General features: G+C 48.0%; 1 protein-coding gene across 6 annotated transcripts in view; it reads right to left on the bottom strand.

Annotated features, from left to right (window-relative positions):
- STARD3 (StAR related lipid transfer domain containing 3) overlaps positions 1-18,330 on the bottom strand; it is a 38,319-nt gene that overhangs the window by 13,761 nt on the left and 6,228 nt on the right. For all 6 annotated transcript variants that reach the window (XM_037886873.2, XM_037886872.2, XM_043536675.1 and 3 more), the window contains one exon: positions 7,165-7,446. In XM_037886873.2, coding sequence (XP_037742801.1) covers positions 7,165-7,380 — 216 coding nt within the window. In that variant the 5' untranslated portion in view covers positions 7,381-7,446. The remainder of the gene's footprint in view (positions 1-7,164; positions 7,447-18,330) is intronic.

Below are 18,330 nucleotides of genomic sequence, written 5' to 3'. Positions count from 1 at the left end.
TTTCCTTGAACTTTGTGAGTTGCTTTCCCCTGCCCTGAAGCTCAGGAATACCAGGATGAGAGCTGCCCTGACAGTTGAGAAGCGAGTGGCAATGGCCCTGTGGAAGCTTGCAATGCCTGACTGCTACCAGTCAGTCGGGAATCAGTTTGGAGTGGGCAAGTCTACTGTGGGGACTGCTGTGATCCAAGTAGCCAATGCAATCACTGACGTTCTGCTATCAAGGGTAGTGACTCTGGGAAACGTGCAGGTCATACTGGATGGCTTTGCTGCAATGGGGTACTCTAACTGGGGTGGAGCGATAGATGGAACGCATATCCCTATCTTGGCACTGGACCACCTTGCCAACTAGTACGTAAACTGCAAGGGGTACTTCTCAATGGTGCTGCAAGCACTGGTGCATCACAAGGGACGTTTCACCAACATCAACGTGGGATGGCTAGGAAAGGTGCATGACGCTCGCATCTTTAGGAACTCCGGGCTCTTCAAACAGTTGCAAGAAGGGACTTACTTCCCAGACCAGAAAATTACCATTGGGGATGTTGAAATGCCAATAGTTATCCTTGGGGACCCAGCCTACCCCTTGCTCCTATGGTTCATGAAGCCGTACACAGGCAGCCTGGACAGTAGTAAGAAGCTGATCAACTATAGGCCAAACAAGTGCAGAATGGTGGTAGAATGAGCCTTTGGATGTTTAAAAGCTCGCTGGCGCTGTTTGCTGACTAGGTTAGACCTCAGCGCAATCAACATTCCCATTATTACTGCTGCTTGCTGTGTGCTCCATAATATCTGTGAGAGGAAGGGGAAGACATTTATGGTGGGGTGGAAGGTTGAGGCAAATCACCTGGTGGCTGATTTTGAGCAGCCAGACACCAGGGCGATTAGAAGAGCACAGCTAGGTGTGCTATGCATCAGAGAGGCTTTGAAAACCAGTTTCATGACTGGCCAGGCTATTGTGTGACAGTTGTGTGTGTTTCTCCTTGCTGCAAACCTGCCCCCTTTGTTGATTTTAATTCCCTGTAAGCCAGCCAACCACCCTCCCCCCTTCGATCACAGTTGGCAAAGGAAATAAAGTAACTATTGTTTTGAAACCATGCATTCTTTCTTTATTAATTAAAAAAAAGAAGTGAGATAATTGACAAGGTAGTCCGGGTGGAGTGGGGTGTGGGAGAAGGGAAGGACAAAGCCACATTGCTTATTGTAGCCACACTACAAATCAAAACTGTTTTAATGACAGCCTTCTGTTGCTTGGGCCATCCTCTGGAGTGGAGTGGCTGGGTGCCCGGAGCCTCCCCACCGCGTTCTTGGGCGTCTGGGTGAGGAGGATATGGAACTTGGGGAGGAGGGCAGGAGGTTATACAATGGATGCAGCGGGGGTCTGTGCTCTTGTTGGCTTTCCTGCAGCTCCAACAGACACTTCATCATGTCTGTTTGCTCCCACATTAGCCTCAGCATCGCCTCCTGCCTTTGCTCTTCACGCTCACTTAATGCTTTCCTGGCTTCTGCCACTGAATGCCTCCATGCATTAAGCTGTCCTATCAGTGTGGGAGGACGCATGAGCTCTGAAAACATGTCATCACATGTGCATTTTTTTTTGCCTTCTAATCTGCGATTACCTCAGGGATGGAGATGATATGGGGAGCATAGAAACATTTGCACCTGGGGGGGGGGGGGGGAGGGGATAAAAAGGGAGAGCAAAATTTAAGATGATACATTTCTGAGAACAAAAGGGAGACTCTTTCACAGTGAATCAAGCAATTCACAGCAGACAGCACATGTGCTTTACGTAGAAGGTCGCATTTTGCCTTTTATATTGAGCGCCTGCTGATATGGTGACACATCACAAATGGCTGGGCAACAGAATTCGGTTTCCAGGCAGCCATGGTAAGCCTTTTGGTACGTGGGGTTGGCTTCTTACACCTTCATAACATGTGGGAATGGTTTCAAACTGCAGCGCCATCCTTTCCCATAGCAAGCAATGCCGGTTCGGTTTCACATTTAAAAGGAAGGGCTGGAGTTTTCGGGTGGATGTGAAGCACACACCTCCCCACACCCCACCATGTGGCTATTCTCTGGGATGATCCCTTCACCCCTCCCGCTACCGCGTGGGAATTCTCTGAGACGATCCCTTTTAGCCAAGCGCAAACAACCCAGCATGAACAGGGTCCTTTGACTGTTCCCTTACGAAAATTCCCCCATTTCAGCCAGGTGACCATGAATGATATCACTCTCCTGAGGCTAACACAGAAAGATATAGACTGAATGTTGCTTGAATGTGACCAAAACCCAGGACCATTCACTGACATGCTTTGTGCTGCAATGATTCCAGACTGCTTGCTACTGACTTGGTGTGGTAAAGTGTCCTACCATGGAGGACGAAATAAGGCAGCCCTCCCCAGAAACCTTCTGCAAAGGCTTTCAGAGTACCTCCAGGAGAGCTTCATGGAGATTGGGGGGAGGGAGAGCTTAGTGGTTTGAGCATTAGCCTGCTAAACTCAGGGTTGTGAGTTCAATCCTTGAGGGGGCCATTTAGGGCAAAAATTGGGGATTGGTCCTGCTTTGAGCAGGGGGTTGGACTAGATGACCTCCTTAGGTCCCTTCCAAACCTAATATTCTAGGATTCCGGCTCCATCCCCAGACACGTTAACAGACTTTTCCAGTAGCTGTACTGTCCGTGAATGCATCCCAATTCTTCAGGGCAAATCAAACAAACACTATTGCTTTTAAACCCTGTACTTCAGTTACAGATGTGCACTCACCAGAGCTGCCTTCTTCGGCTTCAGGGTTGGGGATCCCGCCTTGGGAGGGTATTGGCTCCAGAGTGATGAAAAGGTCCTGGCTGCTGGGGAGAACGGATTCACCGCTTGCCTGCTGCACATTCTCCTCCTCCTCCTCTTCCTCATCCACAAAATCCTCCTCCCTGTTGCGTGAGACTTCCCCCTTGCAGGTGTCCACAGACAGTGGTGGGGTAGTGGTAGGGTCCCCCCTAGAATGCCATAGAAGCGGCATGTATGGGGCTCTGATCTGCAGCGACCGTTTGCCTCCTTTGTCTTTTGGTAGGCTTGCCTAAGCTCCTTAACTTTCACGCGGCACTGCTGTGTGTCCCTGTTGTAGCCTCTCTCCACCATGCCCTGTGCGATTTTGGTATATATATTATTTCTTTTTGATCGGAGTTCGGCCTGCACAGATTCTTCTCCCTATAGAGCAATCAGATCCAGTGTCTCCCTTTCGGTCCATGCTGGAGCTCGTTTGCAATTCTGGGGGGACTGCATGGTCACCTGTGCTGCTGCGCTAGCCACGCTGACCAAACAGGAAATTAAATTCAAAAGTTCCCGGTGCATCGGAGTTCAAAGTGCCGTACAGAGCGGTTACACTGGAGCACTCTGGGATAGCTCCCAGAGGCCAATACCGATGAATTGCATCTGCACTGCCCCAAATTTGACACAGCAAGGTCAATTTTAGCGCTACTCCCCTCACCGGGAAGGAGTATAGAAGTCGATTTTAAGAGCCCTTTAGGTTGACGGAACGGGGTTGGTTGCGTAGATGCATTCATTTTAAAATCGACCTAACATGGCTAAATTCGACCTAACCCCGTAGCGTAGACCAGGGCTAAAGAAGGAAGACGACGTTAGCACTGATCAGTCAACTCCCAGGTAAATGTGCTGTGGCTCGAGGCAGAGGGGAAAAAAGGAAGCCAATTCGTTCTGTACAGGAATGCTATTAAGGGTCTAGCATCTATTGTGTCAAAATAACTCTGCTTCAGAGCATAGTTAAGGGCCTGCCAGTGGGATTTTTGTACCACAAATCCTATTTTTAGAGGCTTGGAACTGTGGCTTATGAGGGACTGGATGGTTCAGGTAATTGGAACCAGCCTTTCACCTTCAGGCTATTGGGTGGAATACAGCCCAGCTGGACTGGAAGTTGTTACATTTTGACAGCTGTTTCATGGTCTATGAGAAACCAGTTGGTGGGTCTTCGTCCATAGCGGACAGCCATTCGCATCATAAAAGCCGCTGCTGTCACGCGTACCCTTTTGCTGGAGAGGCCAAGGACTGACTAGGCAGCCATCAAAAAGCGTTCCCTATAGATCAGGGCTGGGGCACATGGGAGGAGAGCAGTGGTTCTGCACTGCTGCTGTATCTGTTCTGTGGTGAGAGGAGTTCTGTCTCCCGGGCTGGCAATCCAGCAGGTTTCACAGAGCTACAACTTAAAAATTCATACCAAGATTGAATTTGACAGGAGATCTCACCACAGGAGGGAAGGGACGAGGGCTTTGGGCTAAATTTCTTGGAAAAAAATGGCAGGTTTCAGAGTAGCAGCCGTGTTAGTCTGTATCTGCAAAAGAAAAGGAGCACTACAGCTTATGTGCAAATAAATGTGTTAGTCTCTAAGGTGCCACAAGCCCTCCTGTTCTTTTTTTTGGAAAAAAATGAAAGTTTAAACAAACACCGCTGCCCCGAACAAACAAAAAAGACTGTTTGGGGAGTTCCTTTCACTCAGAAACGGATGTGCTTGGACAATTCAAGTGTGCAGGTGACTGGTGCACTTAATGAGAATTGAATGAGTTGTCAATATTGCAACAAGCGAGTGAGAACCATTTGAGCGTTTTAGATGCATGAGTCACTGCACAAACCTGGTAATTTTCACAGCAGTGCAAGTGAGCCATCTTAACCTGTTCAAACATACAGCTCCTGGGCTCAAGGCCCATAGGTTATCATTTAGTCTCAGTTAAGGGCAACTCACAAGCTAACACAGCTGGGAGCAAAACTGGATCCTGAAAAATAATTTGGTAGCTTGGACACTAGCTTTATTTCCATGAGTCATGTTGCAAATCAAAATTCAAGAGACCCCTCCTTCCTCTCCCACCAGCCCTGGAGGAGGGCAATCCCACAGGGTCAAGGGAATTCACAAGAGGACAGGTCCCACAAGGGGTTTCTATAGTAACCCATTGGCCCTAGTGGAACACTGGCTGTTAATTTCCTTGCTCCTGTGGTTCCTAGACAGACCCTCAGTACTACTCACGTCATTTCTGGGGGGTGGTGTGAACTGAACTGCGGACTGAGACAAACTGTTAAGTGCAGACTCTGAACGAGGTAAACAGGACATGAAGATAATAGCTGATATGTCCTCGGGGATCCAGTCATAATAAATAAGGCCAGACCGGTGAGGGCTGCACGTAGAATTGGAGATGCATCTCTGATCATCTCCTTTCTGCTCCTACCATAACAGGATAGGACAGCAGCACATGCAGCTTCAAAGCCCAGTCGCAAATGTGTAAGCAAGAAGTCTCTCCCTGCAAAATGCGACATCCCCCTCACCCGGCAGCGGGCAGGGAACACCACAACACAAGAGACAGGCAGCGGCTCGCAAAAAGTTCATCAGTTCCCCTTTACTAAGGGGGACGCAGTGGAGGAGGTTGGTCAGAACAGACCCGATGCTCAGACTGAGCAATGCAGCTATCCACAGGATCTCAAACCAGGCTCTTTTCCAGCTGGGATGGTAGCACTATAGCTGTTGAGATGCTGCTTTTCTGACCACTTATTAATATCACAAGCAAGGTCACTGTGACATTCTGTACCTTGGGGGAGCGCCCTGTAACCTCCATGTTCCTCATTTATAGAGAATTGTGATCTTGCATATAAAGTAGGCCGTGTGAGGTACCGGGGGAAAGGTTCTGATCTGCTGAAATACATATATGGATAGAAAAATGACTCTCATTAATGTCTATGAAGTTATGAGAATTGTGTTGTATGGTTGTCACTAAAACACGCTGTAAGTTGGTGAAATCAGCAGGATATTAGCTCCCCAGAGGCAACAGCAAGGAAAGTAACCAACACCCCAGCAGGGTGTCAAACAACCCATCAACAGCCATTGTCCAGCAAGGGAGCTGCAATTCAATGACCTGCAGGAGGCCACACCAGGGGAATTGCTCAACCTTGCCTAATGACAGGTTTCAGAGTAGCAGCCGTGTTAGTCTGTATTCGCAAAAAGAAAAGGAATACTTGTGGCACCTTAGAGCCTAACAAATTTGAGCATAAGCTTTCATGAGCTACAGAATGCATCCGATGAAGTGAGCTGTAGCTCACGAAAGCTTAGAGACTAACCAATTTATTTGACCATAAGCTTTCGTGACCTACAGCTCACTTCATCGGATGCATTCTGTAGCTCATGAAAGCTTATGCTCAAATAAATTGGTTAGTCTCTAAGGTGCCACAAGTACTCCTTTTCTTTCAACCTGGCCTGGAGACTCAGCAATGCCCCCCAGACATGCCTGGACTTGTGTGTTCCCCAAGCACATGGGACTGAGGGTATAAAACAGAACAGAGCAGGCCCCTGCTTCGCCTTTCTCCTGCCCCACCCATGCTGCAAGCAACAAGGACGCTGAGAAGACTGGCCCAGATTTCAAGAGTGAAATCTGTGTACTATGAACTGCGATATCCAGTGGGGTGAGAAAAAACTGCTTAATCTAGATGTTGCCCAATCTAACAGGGTTAAGAGTTTAGACTGGCTGCTTATGTTTTCTTTTCTTTTCGTAACTGACTCTGACTTTTTGCCTATCACTTAATAAAAATCTATTTTTTGTAGTCAATACATTTGTTGTACTGTTTATCTTTACCAGTGAGTTTGTATGAAGTGTGTGGCAAATCTGCTCAGGTTTTGTGAAGGCTGGTGTATATCCACTTTCCATCGATGAAGTGGTGAACCAATTTGGGGTGGGGGTGTTTGGCTGGGGCTTTTCCCTGTGTGATTCATGAGTGGCTCTGGGAGCATTCATTCAATCTAGCTGGGTGTTGGGTCTCCACATGAGTGATCACAGCACCTGGAGGAGTTTGCTGCTGGTCACTAGCAAGGCGCCGAGAGACAGGCCAGGCTGGAGAGAGTTCAGGGGGCACAGCAGTCCCACAGTCCCAGGCTGCACCCCGGGGATCCTGTCACAGTCACCATGTGCCCAATGCCAAGCCCAGGGAAAGGATGAGGATCTCTGTTTGTAACAGCTTTATGGGCCAGATCCTCAACTGGTGTGAAGTGGTGCAGTGCCCTGGAAATCAGCTGAGGACCTGGCCCTAGGGTTTCAGAATGGGGTTGTTAAAATGGGTGGACGGCATCCCAAAATCAACAGGAGAGATTCATTCACTACTCCCGCACCAGAAAGGGCCCAGAACTCACATTCAGCTCAATTATCCACAGCAGAGACACAAACAGCAGGTCGAAGGTGACAAAGAGGCAGAAAGTCCTCCTGACATCCGAGATGGCTTTCCTCTTCTCCGGGGAGAAGTAATAGCGTGGGGAGAAGCCCTGGCTCTGCGAGAGGGAGGTGCTCATGGACGCAATGGCTGGGAGGCTCCGCTCCAGGTCATGCTGCAAGTCTCTGGGCTTGCTCATCCTCAGCCGAAACAACTACATCCACCAGCGATCGGGGCAGCATCCGTGAGCTCGTCACCATATCACCTGCAGGGAAGATGGAAGGGACCTTTAGACACTTAAAGGGATGCTTGGTTTGCTTTACTAGCTGAGCCAATTCTTATTGGCTGCCTTGCTGCCCCAAAGGATCCCAAGCTAGGAATCATAGAATCATAGAATATCAGAGTTGGAAGGGACCTCTGGAGGCCATCTAGTCCAACCCCCTGCCCAGAGCAGGACCAATCCCAACTAAATCATCCCAACCAGGGCTTTGTCAAGCCTGACCTTAAAAACTTCTAAGGAAGGAGATTCCACCACCTCCCTAGGTAACGCATTCCAGTGTTTCACCACCCTCCTAGTGAAAAAGTTTTTCCTAATATCCAACCTAAACCTCCCCCACTGCAACTTGAGACCATTACTCCTCCTCCTGTCATCTGCTATCACTGAGAATAGTCTAGATCCATCCTCTTTGGATCCACCTTTCAGGTAGTTAAAAGCAGCTATCAAATCCCCCCTCATTCTTCTCTTCCGTAGACTAAACAATCCCAGTTCCCTCAGCCTCTCCTCATAAGTCATGTGTTCCAGTCCCCTAATCATTTTTGTTGCCCTCCGCTGGACTCTCTCCAATTTCTCCACATCCTTTTTGTAGTGTGGGGCCCAAAACTGGACACAGTACTCCAGATGAGGCCTCACCAATGTCGAATAGAGGGGAACGATCACGTCCCTCGATCTGCAGGCAATGCCCCTACTTATACATCCCAAAATGCCATTGGCCTTCTTGGCAACAAGGGCACACTGTTGACTCATATCCAGCTTCTCGTCCACTGTCACCCCTAGGTCCTTCTCTGCAGAACTGCTGCCTAGCCATTCGGTCCCTAGTCTGTAGCGGTGCATTGGATTCTTCCATCCTAAGTGCAGGACTCTGCACTTGTCCTTGTTGAACCTCATCAGATTTCTTTTGGCCCAATCCTCCAATTTGTCTAGGTCCCTCTGTATCCTATCCCTACCCTCCAGCGTATCTACCTCTCCTCCCAGTTTAGTGTCATCAGCAAATTTGCTGAGGGTCCAATCCACACCATCCTCCAGATCATTAATGAAGATATTGAACAAAACCGGCCCCAGGACCGACCCTTGGGGCACTCCGCTAGATACCGGCTGCCAACTAGACATGGAGCCATTGATCACTACCCGTTGAGCCCGACAATCTAGCCAACTTTCTACCCACCTTGTAGTGCATCCACCCAGCCAGGAGACTGACCCCTCCAATATATTCATCTCATGGAGATGTTCAAGGGCACAAATGGGAGCCAGCTGCCTCACTGCCTTCTTCACCTTTGAAAATCATCCCCACCCACAATTCAACAGAATTAACTCCCCCTGCTATAAGCAATACCTGGTAGGAGAGGCCAACGTTTGCTCTTTGGTTTACGAGAGCTCTTGCGTCAGCAGCAGGAAGTGTTTGGGTTATTTTTCCTGCTCCGTTTCACACTTGTCCTCTGAGCCTGTCAACATGAGCAGGAACCTCTCTTGCCTCCCCCAGCTTTCTGCCACACCCCACATTCACACTTGTTTCAGGGGCGTGAGGATGTGCCACCAAAGGGTCTGGCTGAAAGAGAGTCCTGGTGGTCACGAAGCGCAATTTCACTCCAGACTAAATCTGTCTATGCTCTCCTGCTTCAGAGCACACTTTGCCAGCACAGAAAGCTGGCCTGCTTGCTTCTTTGACCGCAGAATCTTAGCCTTTGCCACCGATGCTATCGGGATGGCATGGCCTTGGGGAAAGGGGCACATGAGATGTTTTTGCAGAGGCAGAGATATGGACAAAGGGTCCTTTAATATAGAATCCCAGGAATAATCCCAAGGCACCCAGCTGTGGTGGAACAAGTCAGTCTAGTGGGGATGGATGGTCCCCAAGGGCTAAACGTTCCACATGGCTCTTGGGTATTGTTACTTTGTGCCATTAGCTGCCCATCCCATGGACGGAAGCGCGGCCCGTGTTTAAGTCACGTAGCTGCGCCGCTCCCTGAATCAGAGCTACTGACTACACAGACCTTTTTTTCAAAGCCCCCGTTAGAACGGCAGAGTGAGGTGGATTTTATTCTGCCCACTGTATCGACAGCCCTGACAGCCACGCTCCGATGCAGCATCTTTATTGCTGCACGTAGACTAAAGGAGGCAGAGAGAACAGCTGCATTGTCACACCCAGAGAAAGTTGGCCGTGCTGGGCATTTAGGATAGACCTGCGAGCGGAGCAAGATTGATCAGGAAGGCGTTAGGTGGCGCCACAACACCTGGTTTAAAGGCACTTGCGACCTGTTGCACTGGAACAGGTTTCCCCTTGCCTGTAGTCAACAGGAAAATGCCATGCTGCAATCACATAAAGTACTGTGTTTAACCCTGGCAGGTACCGTGATACTGCCATCTAAAAACCAGTGAGGTGTCATCATTCATGAATGCTCGATATGACTGGTCAGCGAGATAGTTACTGGAGTACTACAGTGGGTTTTTAAATTTCCTGTGTGACTGTAATGATCCACCGTGATAGGGAGCTGTGGGAAGAGCAAACAGAAAGCAGTGCACTAGATCTAGATAAGAACATCCCAGCGTGCAGACACAAGACAAAGCTGTTTGAAGCTGTTAGCTTCAAAGAGCCTGTCTCCAAGGAAGCTGCAAGTCTGGTTTTGCCCAAGCTAGGAGCCTGGAGAGCAAGAGAAAAGAGTTTTAAAGTCCTTTTTAGGGGGAGTCACTTGTCAACAGCTATGTATGGAGACAGGCTGCCAGAGAGAGTACGCAGAGGGAGTCTGAAGCAGCTGGGCCCTCCCACATCCAGGGAATAGCCAGCCTCGGGGTAGACTTACACACGATGTTTTCTCTCAAATGCTTTTGTTCTAAATTACTTTTTGCCAAGAGAAGGCTTTCTGGTCACTGCATTAACCACAGTCATTGCTCGCAGAGGGAAAAGACTGCAGGGCCCGAGCCTAAGGTCATTATGGTAGCGTCCACACTACAGCCTTGCTCCCGCTGATGTAAGTGCCCTGCTGCACCGACAGAATAACTCCACTTCCACGAGATACGTAAAGGCTTCTGTCGGTGTAGTTATGGCAACGCCGTGTCCCTGTAGACACTGGGGGTTACTTATATCAGCTGTTGGCTGTCATTCTTGTCAATTTCATGGCTCCCAGCCACAGCCTGGCTCCCCGCTCCCAGCCGGGCTACACCCACCCGGCTCCCTGCTTCCCACTGGGAGTCCGGCGGCAGGATGGGCAGCCAGGCTCCTGGCAGTGAGGAGGTGGGGAGCTGGGGGGGGCAGCCGGGCTCCTGGCAGTGGGGAGTTTCTAGGGTAGACATGCCCTAAGTGTGATATTCTGAGGCCATCACAGTTAGTACCATGGGCCTGCAATCCAGAGTCTGGTCAGAATGGGAGAATCATGTGATACCACCCTGAGCCAGGTGATGGCTCAAGGCCTGAGAGCAGGTGCGCTTGATGAGACGAGGACAGTTCAGAGGTGCAGTTTGCCCAGTAACTGTGACAGGTACCTAGGATAAAAGATGTTCCTTAACCCGGTTCGAATGTGTTTTTTCCTGTCCATATATGCAAGAAACCACCGTGTTCTAACCCTGATGGTGCTCCACCACGTTCCCCAGCTGTGTGGATCATTGTAGGATAGGAAGGACCAGAGAGGGAATAAACATGGAGCCCTACAAGTCATTTTTACGGTCACTTTCTGACAATGGCAGCACTTTAGAAGAGAGACGTCACTTTGTATAAACAGTAACAAGGCCTTCCACCGCTACGAGTGGTGGGGAAGAGTCTCCAACTGAAAAAAGTTAAGACATCTGTGAGTGCTAAATAATATATTGACACGTACACAGTGCCCCGTTCTCTACGGTAGAGTGTCACTGTGTTCTCAGCTTGAACACCACTTTGCACTTACAGTCCTCTGCAACTTCCAAGTATTTTACAATCATCCATCAATTCTTCACAGCCGCCGTCCCCCAGCCAGATACATAAACAGCGGTACCCCCTTTTTTACAGCTGGGGATACGGGGTGGGAAGTAACTTGCCCAAGAAAACACGCAACCAGGACTAAGAGTTCAGAAATTCCTGGTTCCCACACCATGCTCTGTCTAAAATAGCGCACCGCCTTCCTAGATAAAACCAAAATATACCTCTTTACTTAGTGGATTTTTTTTTTTTTTGAAGACTTGATCTGCTGCGAGACCAACACGCTGATTAAGAACACGAGAGAAAACGAGCGATAGTCCACTTGCCCTTCGATATGCAAAGAGCAAGTTGAATTTTGCATTAAACCCAACTAGAAACAGATCTGACGGAAAGAGGACTTTTCATTTCCAAGCAATTCTAAAAAGATATGAATTCCAAAGCTCAGGGACAAGCACAGGTTAAGGTACTGTAGAATTCTGATAAGCAAGTGATCTTAGAATCTCATTATAAGGTCTGATGTGATGCATTTCTTTTCTGGATTCTCCCAACACAGGCCTGTTCCATTAGACAGGGATGGAGTTTGGAGAGGGAACAGTAGCATGCCAGGGGGGTTTTTTAGCTTAAAAAAACAACAACAAAAAATCCCCCCAAAAACCCACACAAACTCTCTTCTGTGTGAAAGATTAATTATTGAGCACCCTAGTGCTCTATTACATATTTATATATTCTCTGAAGTCTCTCTTTTTGTAGCAGGATGTCTGCTCAATCCAGGAGAGAGAGAGACTTGGTTTTATGGTGCTGCTCAAGGGGTGATGCTCGAATTCCAAACACAACAGGGTTTGAGAAAGAGCAGCAGGGAGAACAGAAACAGCACTCGCTGTCTTGAGAAATTCTGTGGGTGACGATAAGACTCAGAAAAGGCACCAGGAAGCTAGAATGTCCTATGGACACTCTTCTGATTCAAAAAGCAGCGGTAACATTATTAACATCTTTAAGGAGGAGAGTTGGGGGTTTTTTCTTACTCCTCAAGAGTCTGTGTTTCAAGCACGGGCCATACACTGGGATAATTCACTAACCAACTTTGTCCTCTCTGATGAGGAAGTGTTTCTAATGATCTGAGCAGGAATTTGGGAGACAGGAGGCCCCTGCATCAAACAAAGTACTTGTCTTAATTTTCAAGGCCTTTAATGACCTATCCCATCATCTTTCATTCACTGATCGAGATATTGACACCTACCTCCGATTGGCCAACAGCAGCCTCTATAGCCCACTTGTTAGATTTTCAAACAAGTGCCTTCTTGCTTTCCCCAATGCTGCCCCTCACTTTAAGCATCCACAAAGCTACTTCCCTATCCTCCTGCAAATCCCTACATAAACTCTCCTTTGCTGCGATGCCTACAAAAAAACTTGACAACCGTTGGGTCACTGATGAGCTGAGACCACCGCCTGTCCTTCCAATCAGTATTGTCTTATTGTCTCCTTGTGCTCCCGCTTCTGTCTGTATCCACCTGTTTCTCATCTCATACTTAAATTGTACGCTCCTTGGGACAGAGACCGTCTTTCTTATGTATTTGAACAGTGCTTAGCACAACGGGGTTCCGGTCCACGACTGGGGCTCCTCGGTGCTACTACATACTGATAATAAAAACCCAGCTTTGCCACTGACTGTGTGGCCCTGGGTGAGTCACTTAGGGAAGCTGAGATAGCGTTTATCTGTACAAGGGGCACAATACCTACCTCACATAGCTGTGCTGCAAGAATTACTTGGGGTTTGTATGGTGCTATTAAGTGCCAAGTATCATCTAGAGATGCCAAAAACTCAGACATAGTAGTTACATTGTAAGTGAAAGGGGACGTGTCTCACCCTAGCCAATAGCAGATCAATATCCGCATCACAAAGACACCTCAGGATTCAGTGAGACTGGCCGTGGCTGTGTGTCTGTTTGAGAGGTCCAAGCCTGGAAAAGCAGATGGCACTGCAGGTCAGGGTTGAGAGACACTGGCAAAGCGGCTTGCATAGCACCTGTCCACGCTATTCTGGGATCTCGCCAGCACTGCCCCTTAGGCAGCAGCGAGTGGGCCCAAGAATCTGAACTTGTCAACAGACTTTTCAAGTATTAGATAAATGTGAAGAGAACACCAAATGCAAACAACACACTGCCTTTCACACAGATCAGTCCTATGAGGCCTGACGTGCTAACACACACAGATGTTATGACCCAAAAGAGACACCTATGTCAAAACACTGCAGGGATTTGCATTCAAGTGTGGTTATGTCATATCCTATGTACTGCACATAGAGACACTTAGGGCCTACCATGTCAACATCCACTTGGACTGCCTTGTTCTGCTGATTTAAGTAATAAGTTTCCCATTAGCACATGTTTGCACGTTAATTACATGTCTTGCAGTAAGAAGACTCAGTCTAGTAAGAGTTTCTCTTTGCCTCCCACTCCCTAGACTTCCTATTACGGATGTGTGTTCTCAGCTCATAAAATGGCTTTAACAACTAATTCTCAAGTCACCTCCTTTGATAGTTGCAGATTTTACACCAAATACTGTATCAGAAGACAAACTGCCTCAAGAGACTATTAGACTTGGATCCTTTCAAAGGGATGAACTACAGAGGATTTACTAGAAGTTAAAAAAAAGTCCTGGATTCCCTAGAGAATAGACATGTTTTCAAATGTAACCACCACTGTACACTCCCTAATAAAGGGGAGAAATCCACTTTGCAGATTTCTCTGTTTCTTTGCCAGAGTGACATAACATCTACAGCTCAGATCTCTCTCTCTCTCTCTCAGGATCGTAGAGACATAATTTTGTTAACACACAGCAATTACATTTTTGATCAGAGCAATAATTAGCACTTACACACCACTTTACAAATGTTAATTAATGTTCAACACCCCAGAAGGCAGGTACAGATTATCTACTGAATACACTTTCCCCTAGTGCTGGAATCTTATAAAATTTGGGGCATGATTTTGAAAGCAAACTTTTGCAGCTTCTCTTTAAAGTCTTTCAGGACAAATTAGCATCTGTACCAATGTTACTGAAGGTTACTGCCTGGGTCATATTATGTATTTGTTTCTGGTAGCTCCCATAAAGTGCTAGGACCTGTCCCAAAGAGCTAACATTGTAAAGCGAGGGAACAAAGACAAGGATGAAGGGAGGGAGGAGAAAAGTGAATAGCAAAGTAGCAAGGTAGTAATCTGGTTCTTGACTCCATTCTGATAATGAAAAGTTTTACTTTTAACACAAGCTTTGGGCGGGGGCTTATCTATAGAAACAGCCTCTCAAAATCCTCTACAAACTCTGCTATTAAAGCTTATGCTCAAATAAATTGGTTATTCTCTAAGGTGCCACAAGTACTCCTTTTCTTTTTGCGAATACAGACTAACAGGGCTGTTACTCTGAAACAGCTGGATTGTTACTTGAAGAGGTGGGCTTGTGAACGAGCTGAAGAAAGGTGCTCCACGCCTGGGGGGAAACAGTTGCTGAGATGTTTGTAGAAGTGCTAGACAGAAGAAATCCTTCCCCCTGCCTCCCCATAGCCTTTGCAAAGAGCATCCCTGTTAGAAGTGTGAGCGGGATCAGTGCTGGGCATAAGTATATTGGTGCCCCACACAATGTTATTTTGGTGCCCTCTCCCCATCACCTCTGCTTCCCTTAGGAATCCAAGCACATCTTTTCCATGGGGCACCTCCAATCCTTGCCCAAAAGGTGCTCTCCCACAGCATAGCTGATTGCCCTCTGCAAAGACAGCTTCTTTCCATAGCAAAATCCTTCCTATATAGTGGCGCCCTAGGCAGGTGCCATCCATGCCTAAATCCTCCCCCACAAGTGGCAGCCTGACCTCAGAATTTCACTCTGCAAGCAGGTGGAGGAAGGGCTGTGAAGGGGAAGCAGTGATCCTACTTCATGCCACAATGCTGCTGAAGGGCCAGTGCACTATTATCAGCCCCTCAGACCCCTTGATCCTGGTTGATCTCATGAAAGCCCTGCCTGGGAGGGACAAATGGGCAAGGCGGACACATACCAGCAGTGCAGGTTGGAGGGGTGAGTCTGTGCTGTGTTTAACCCTGGGTGGTTTTCTGTACCCCACACGAGTGCCCTTCCCCTGAAGGGCAGATGCCCACAAACTGCCACTATCCCCCACCCCACGAGAAGGAACAAGGAAGAGCTCTTATGGCTTCCTTTCAGCACCCAAAGCTTGGTATTGCAGCCATGGGCGCTGAGCCAGGGACATGTAACTTCTTTGGGAGTCAGAGGAGACTCCTTAGTCCCCCCCGAGCAGGGACCGAGGCAAGGACCCTGCCTCCCCACTTCATGGGAGAGCAGGCTGCTGCTGCACAACTCCAACCCCGTTATGTCCCAACAGAACCAGACTATGTATTTGACTGTACAACGCTCAACTCTTATTACCTGCTCTCATTCCCCCCCAGAACAGGGTGAAGCCTCCTCATGGAGCAGGCCTGACACTAATCAAAGGTGGATTTGTTTGATGGGCTTCATTTTCCCCTTCCCAGTTAAGATTTTTGCTCAGACCTAGGTATAGACAGGCCCCTGGTTTCTCCAACCCCACCCCCTCCATCAGCAGTCACAATCCCAGGGATCAGACAAATTGCAGTCAGAGTTATAGTGATGACACACGCCTTATCACATGGCTCAGTTTCCACTGGTGACTCTCCTTCCCCTACCTAGTGAGACTTTCCATCACTGAACTAGATGCTCCCAGGAGACGCTGGGCATTACAGTCATGTGACTTAACAGTAATCAAGTATTTGGTGTTACAAAGAAGAGGTTAATCAAAACCCAAGGCCGTGCGCATCCTTCCCCACAAGCAGAACAGTGAACTTTAAGTCACTTTATCTCTGGATTCAGAGTAGCAGCCGTGTTAGTCTGTATTAGTCTGTATCTGCAGAAAGAACAGGAGTACTTGTGGCACCTTAGAGACTAACAAATTTATTTAAGCATAAGCTTTTGTGGGCTACATCCGATGAAGTGGGCTGTAGCCCACAAAAGCTTAGGCTCAACTAAATTTGTTAATCGCTAAGGTGCCACAAGTCCTCCTGTTCCTTTTATCTCTGGAGCTTCTTTCAGTAGCCACCAGACACCACCTAGGGCAGCAGGAAGACCAGACAAGGGATTCTCAACTCGAGAATTCACTCTTGGTCAGAGGGCTGTTTTAAAACAATGCACTTGCGGTTACTCACACGCGGTGACTCAACAGGACAGGCTGGCCTCTTCTCCTTCCTTCATACCCTGACTTCCTCCGGCTACGGATCAAAACTGACAATGAGTCAGCAGTCTTCCTAATAGTCCTGGGTCAGCAGCTGGCCAAGGGTACGTTAGGGAACTGAACCCAAACTGCAGAGTTCAATTTGGATCCAACCACAGACATCTGAGCAGGGGTTTCGATCCCGCGTTCTGATTCAGGACCATGTGGCACACGGATACTCAGACCTCAGGGTGTCAGGAGCCAAATTAGTGATCAACATTACCCAAAAGAGCCACAGCAGCATGAATTCATTATTTACTGTTTATCTATATTGCATATTTTCCTCACAGCCAAATGACTGATCAAGTATTATTTTATCAACTACAATTGGTTAGTAGCATAGTAAAAGCATCCTGATTGGTTAATAATTCAATCACACAGGGTTTTAATATGTGCTGCAAAAAGGAGACACGGTAAAGCGGCTCGCAAGGATCACTGATCTAGCAGAATGATGGGGTAAGCCCCCCAGAGAACTGTTTTCTGGCATTTAGTCTCACCGCCCACAAGAGCCTTGTGTTCTCTGATCCATACAGCCTACCGATCCTGAAGGGCTGAACATGCCCTAAGGCAGCTCACTCCCTCTCCTTTCCTAGGGGCAGAACAATTTGTACACAGCATGCTGTGTGACTCACTATCCCTGCCAGCTCTTAGGGCACCCCCCTCCTGCCTCAAGAGTACCACCCCTATTTACTGCATTCTGGCTATGTTACTGTTGTGTGTGCCTGATGGCAACTGTCTGTGCAGAGTGGCTGGCTTTAAAAGGGCTGTGCTAACCGCAGAGAGCCACTGTAAAGGCGGATGGCACCTCTCAACCATGTTCTGCAATTAGGGGATCAAAAGAGCCCCCCCAAAGGCTTCTGGCTTACCCCATTTTTCCAACATCCCTTGAAACCTATAGAAAAATCAAGATCACACTATGCAGCCATATCTAAGTTCCTTCTTTATTCAAAATGACAGAACCCTGTCTGCATCCAATTTGCAGTCTCCACCGTTCAAGCGAACACCCCCCCCCAGTGCAGCCGCCTCATTAGCCCTTCACACTATCAAAACAATTTTCAGAACACTTCAGTGGCAACTTAATTGTTCGAGCCTCTGCTTCACACCAACTCCATCGTGCTCTCTGATCATAGCAACTTTGAGTCCAGGGGTTTGCGCTTCTTCCCTTCCCTCCTCCCACGCTCCCCTGGAGTTTACTGTCTGACACCGACCACTTCCCTCCCATCCCTGCGCCTGCAAGTCAGCAGGAAAAACACCCTGCCTAAATATTCAGGAAGGCTGATTTCCATGCCACTGCAGATCAGCTGCGAAACTCCAACGTGCAGACTGGCAACTCAAGGTCTCACAACTGTGGGATGAAATCTCAAGGTCTGATGTAATTAATCACTGTTTTTATTAACAATCACCAGCAGCTGCCAGCTTGAGTTTAGAGACCGACCTTAATGAGGAGACTCTCAGGGCCTCATGTAAAAATTAGAATTAAAACATGCAACAGATCGAGTTTGTCTGGAAGTAGGTTTAGGAAACATAAGATTTGCTATTAGGCCATTACTCCATTAAGTTTCTGGCCTCCGGCAGTGACCAACATCAGATGCTTTTAAAGGAAATAAAATTCACCTCATATCCACAAACTACTCCTAGCATTAAGGGGCTCATGGGTGGAGAACGGTCATGACCCCTCAGGCCCCACCACAGCACTTTAGAG

The sequence above is a fragment of the Chelonia mydas genome, chromosome 27 (genome assembly GCF_015237465.2).
Source record: "Chelonia mydas isolate rCheMyd1 chromosome 27, rCheMyd1.pri.v2, whole genome shotgun sequence".
Lineage (NCBI taxonomy): Eukaryota > Metazoa > Chordata > Testudines > Cheloniidae > Chelonia > Chelonia mydas.
This window is presented reverse-complemented; position numbering and strand designations above follow the sequence as displayed.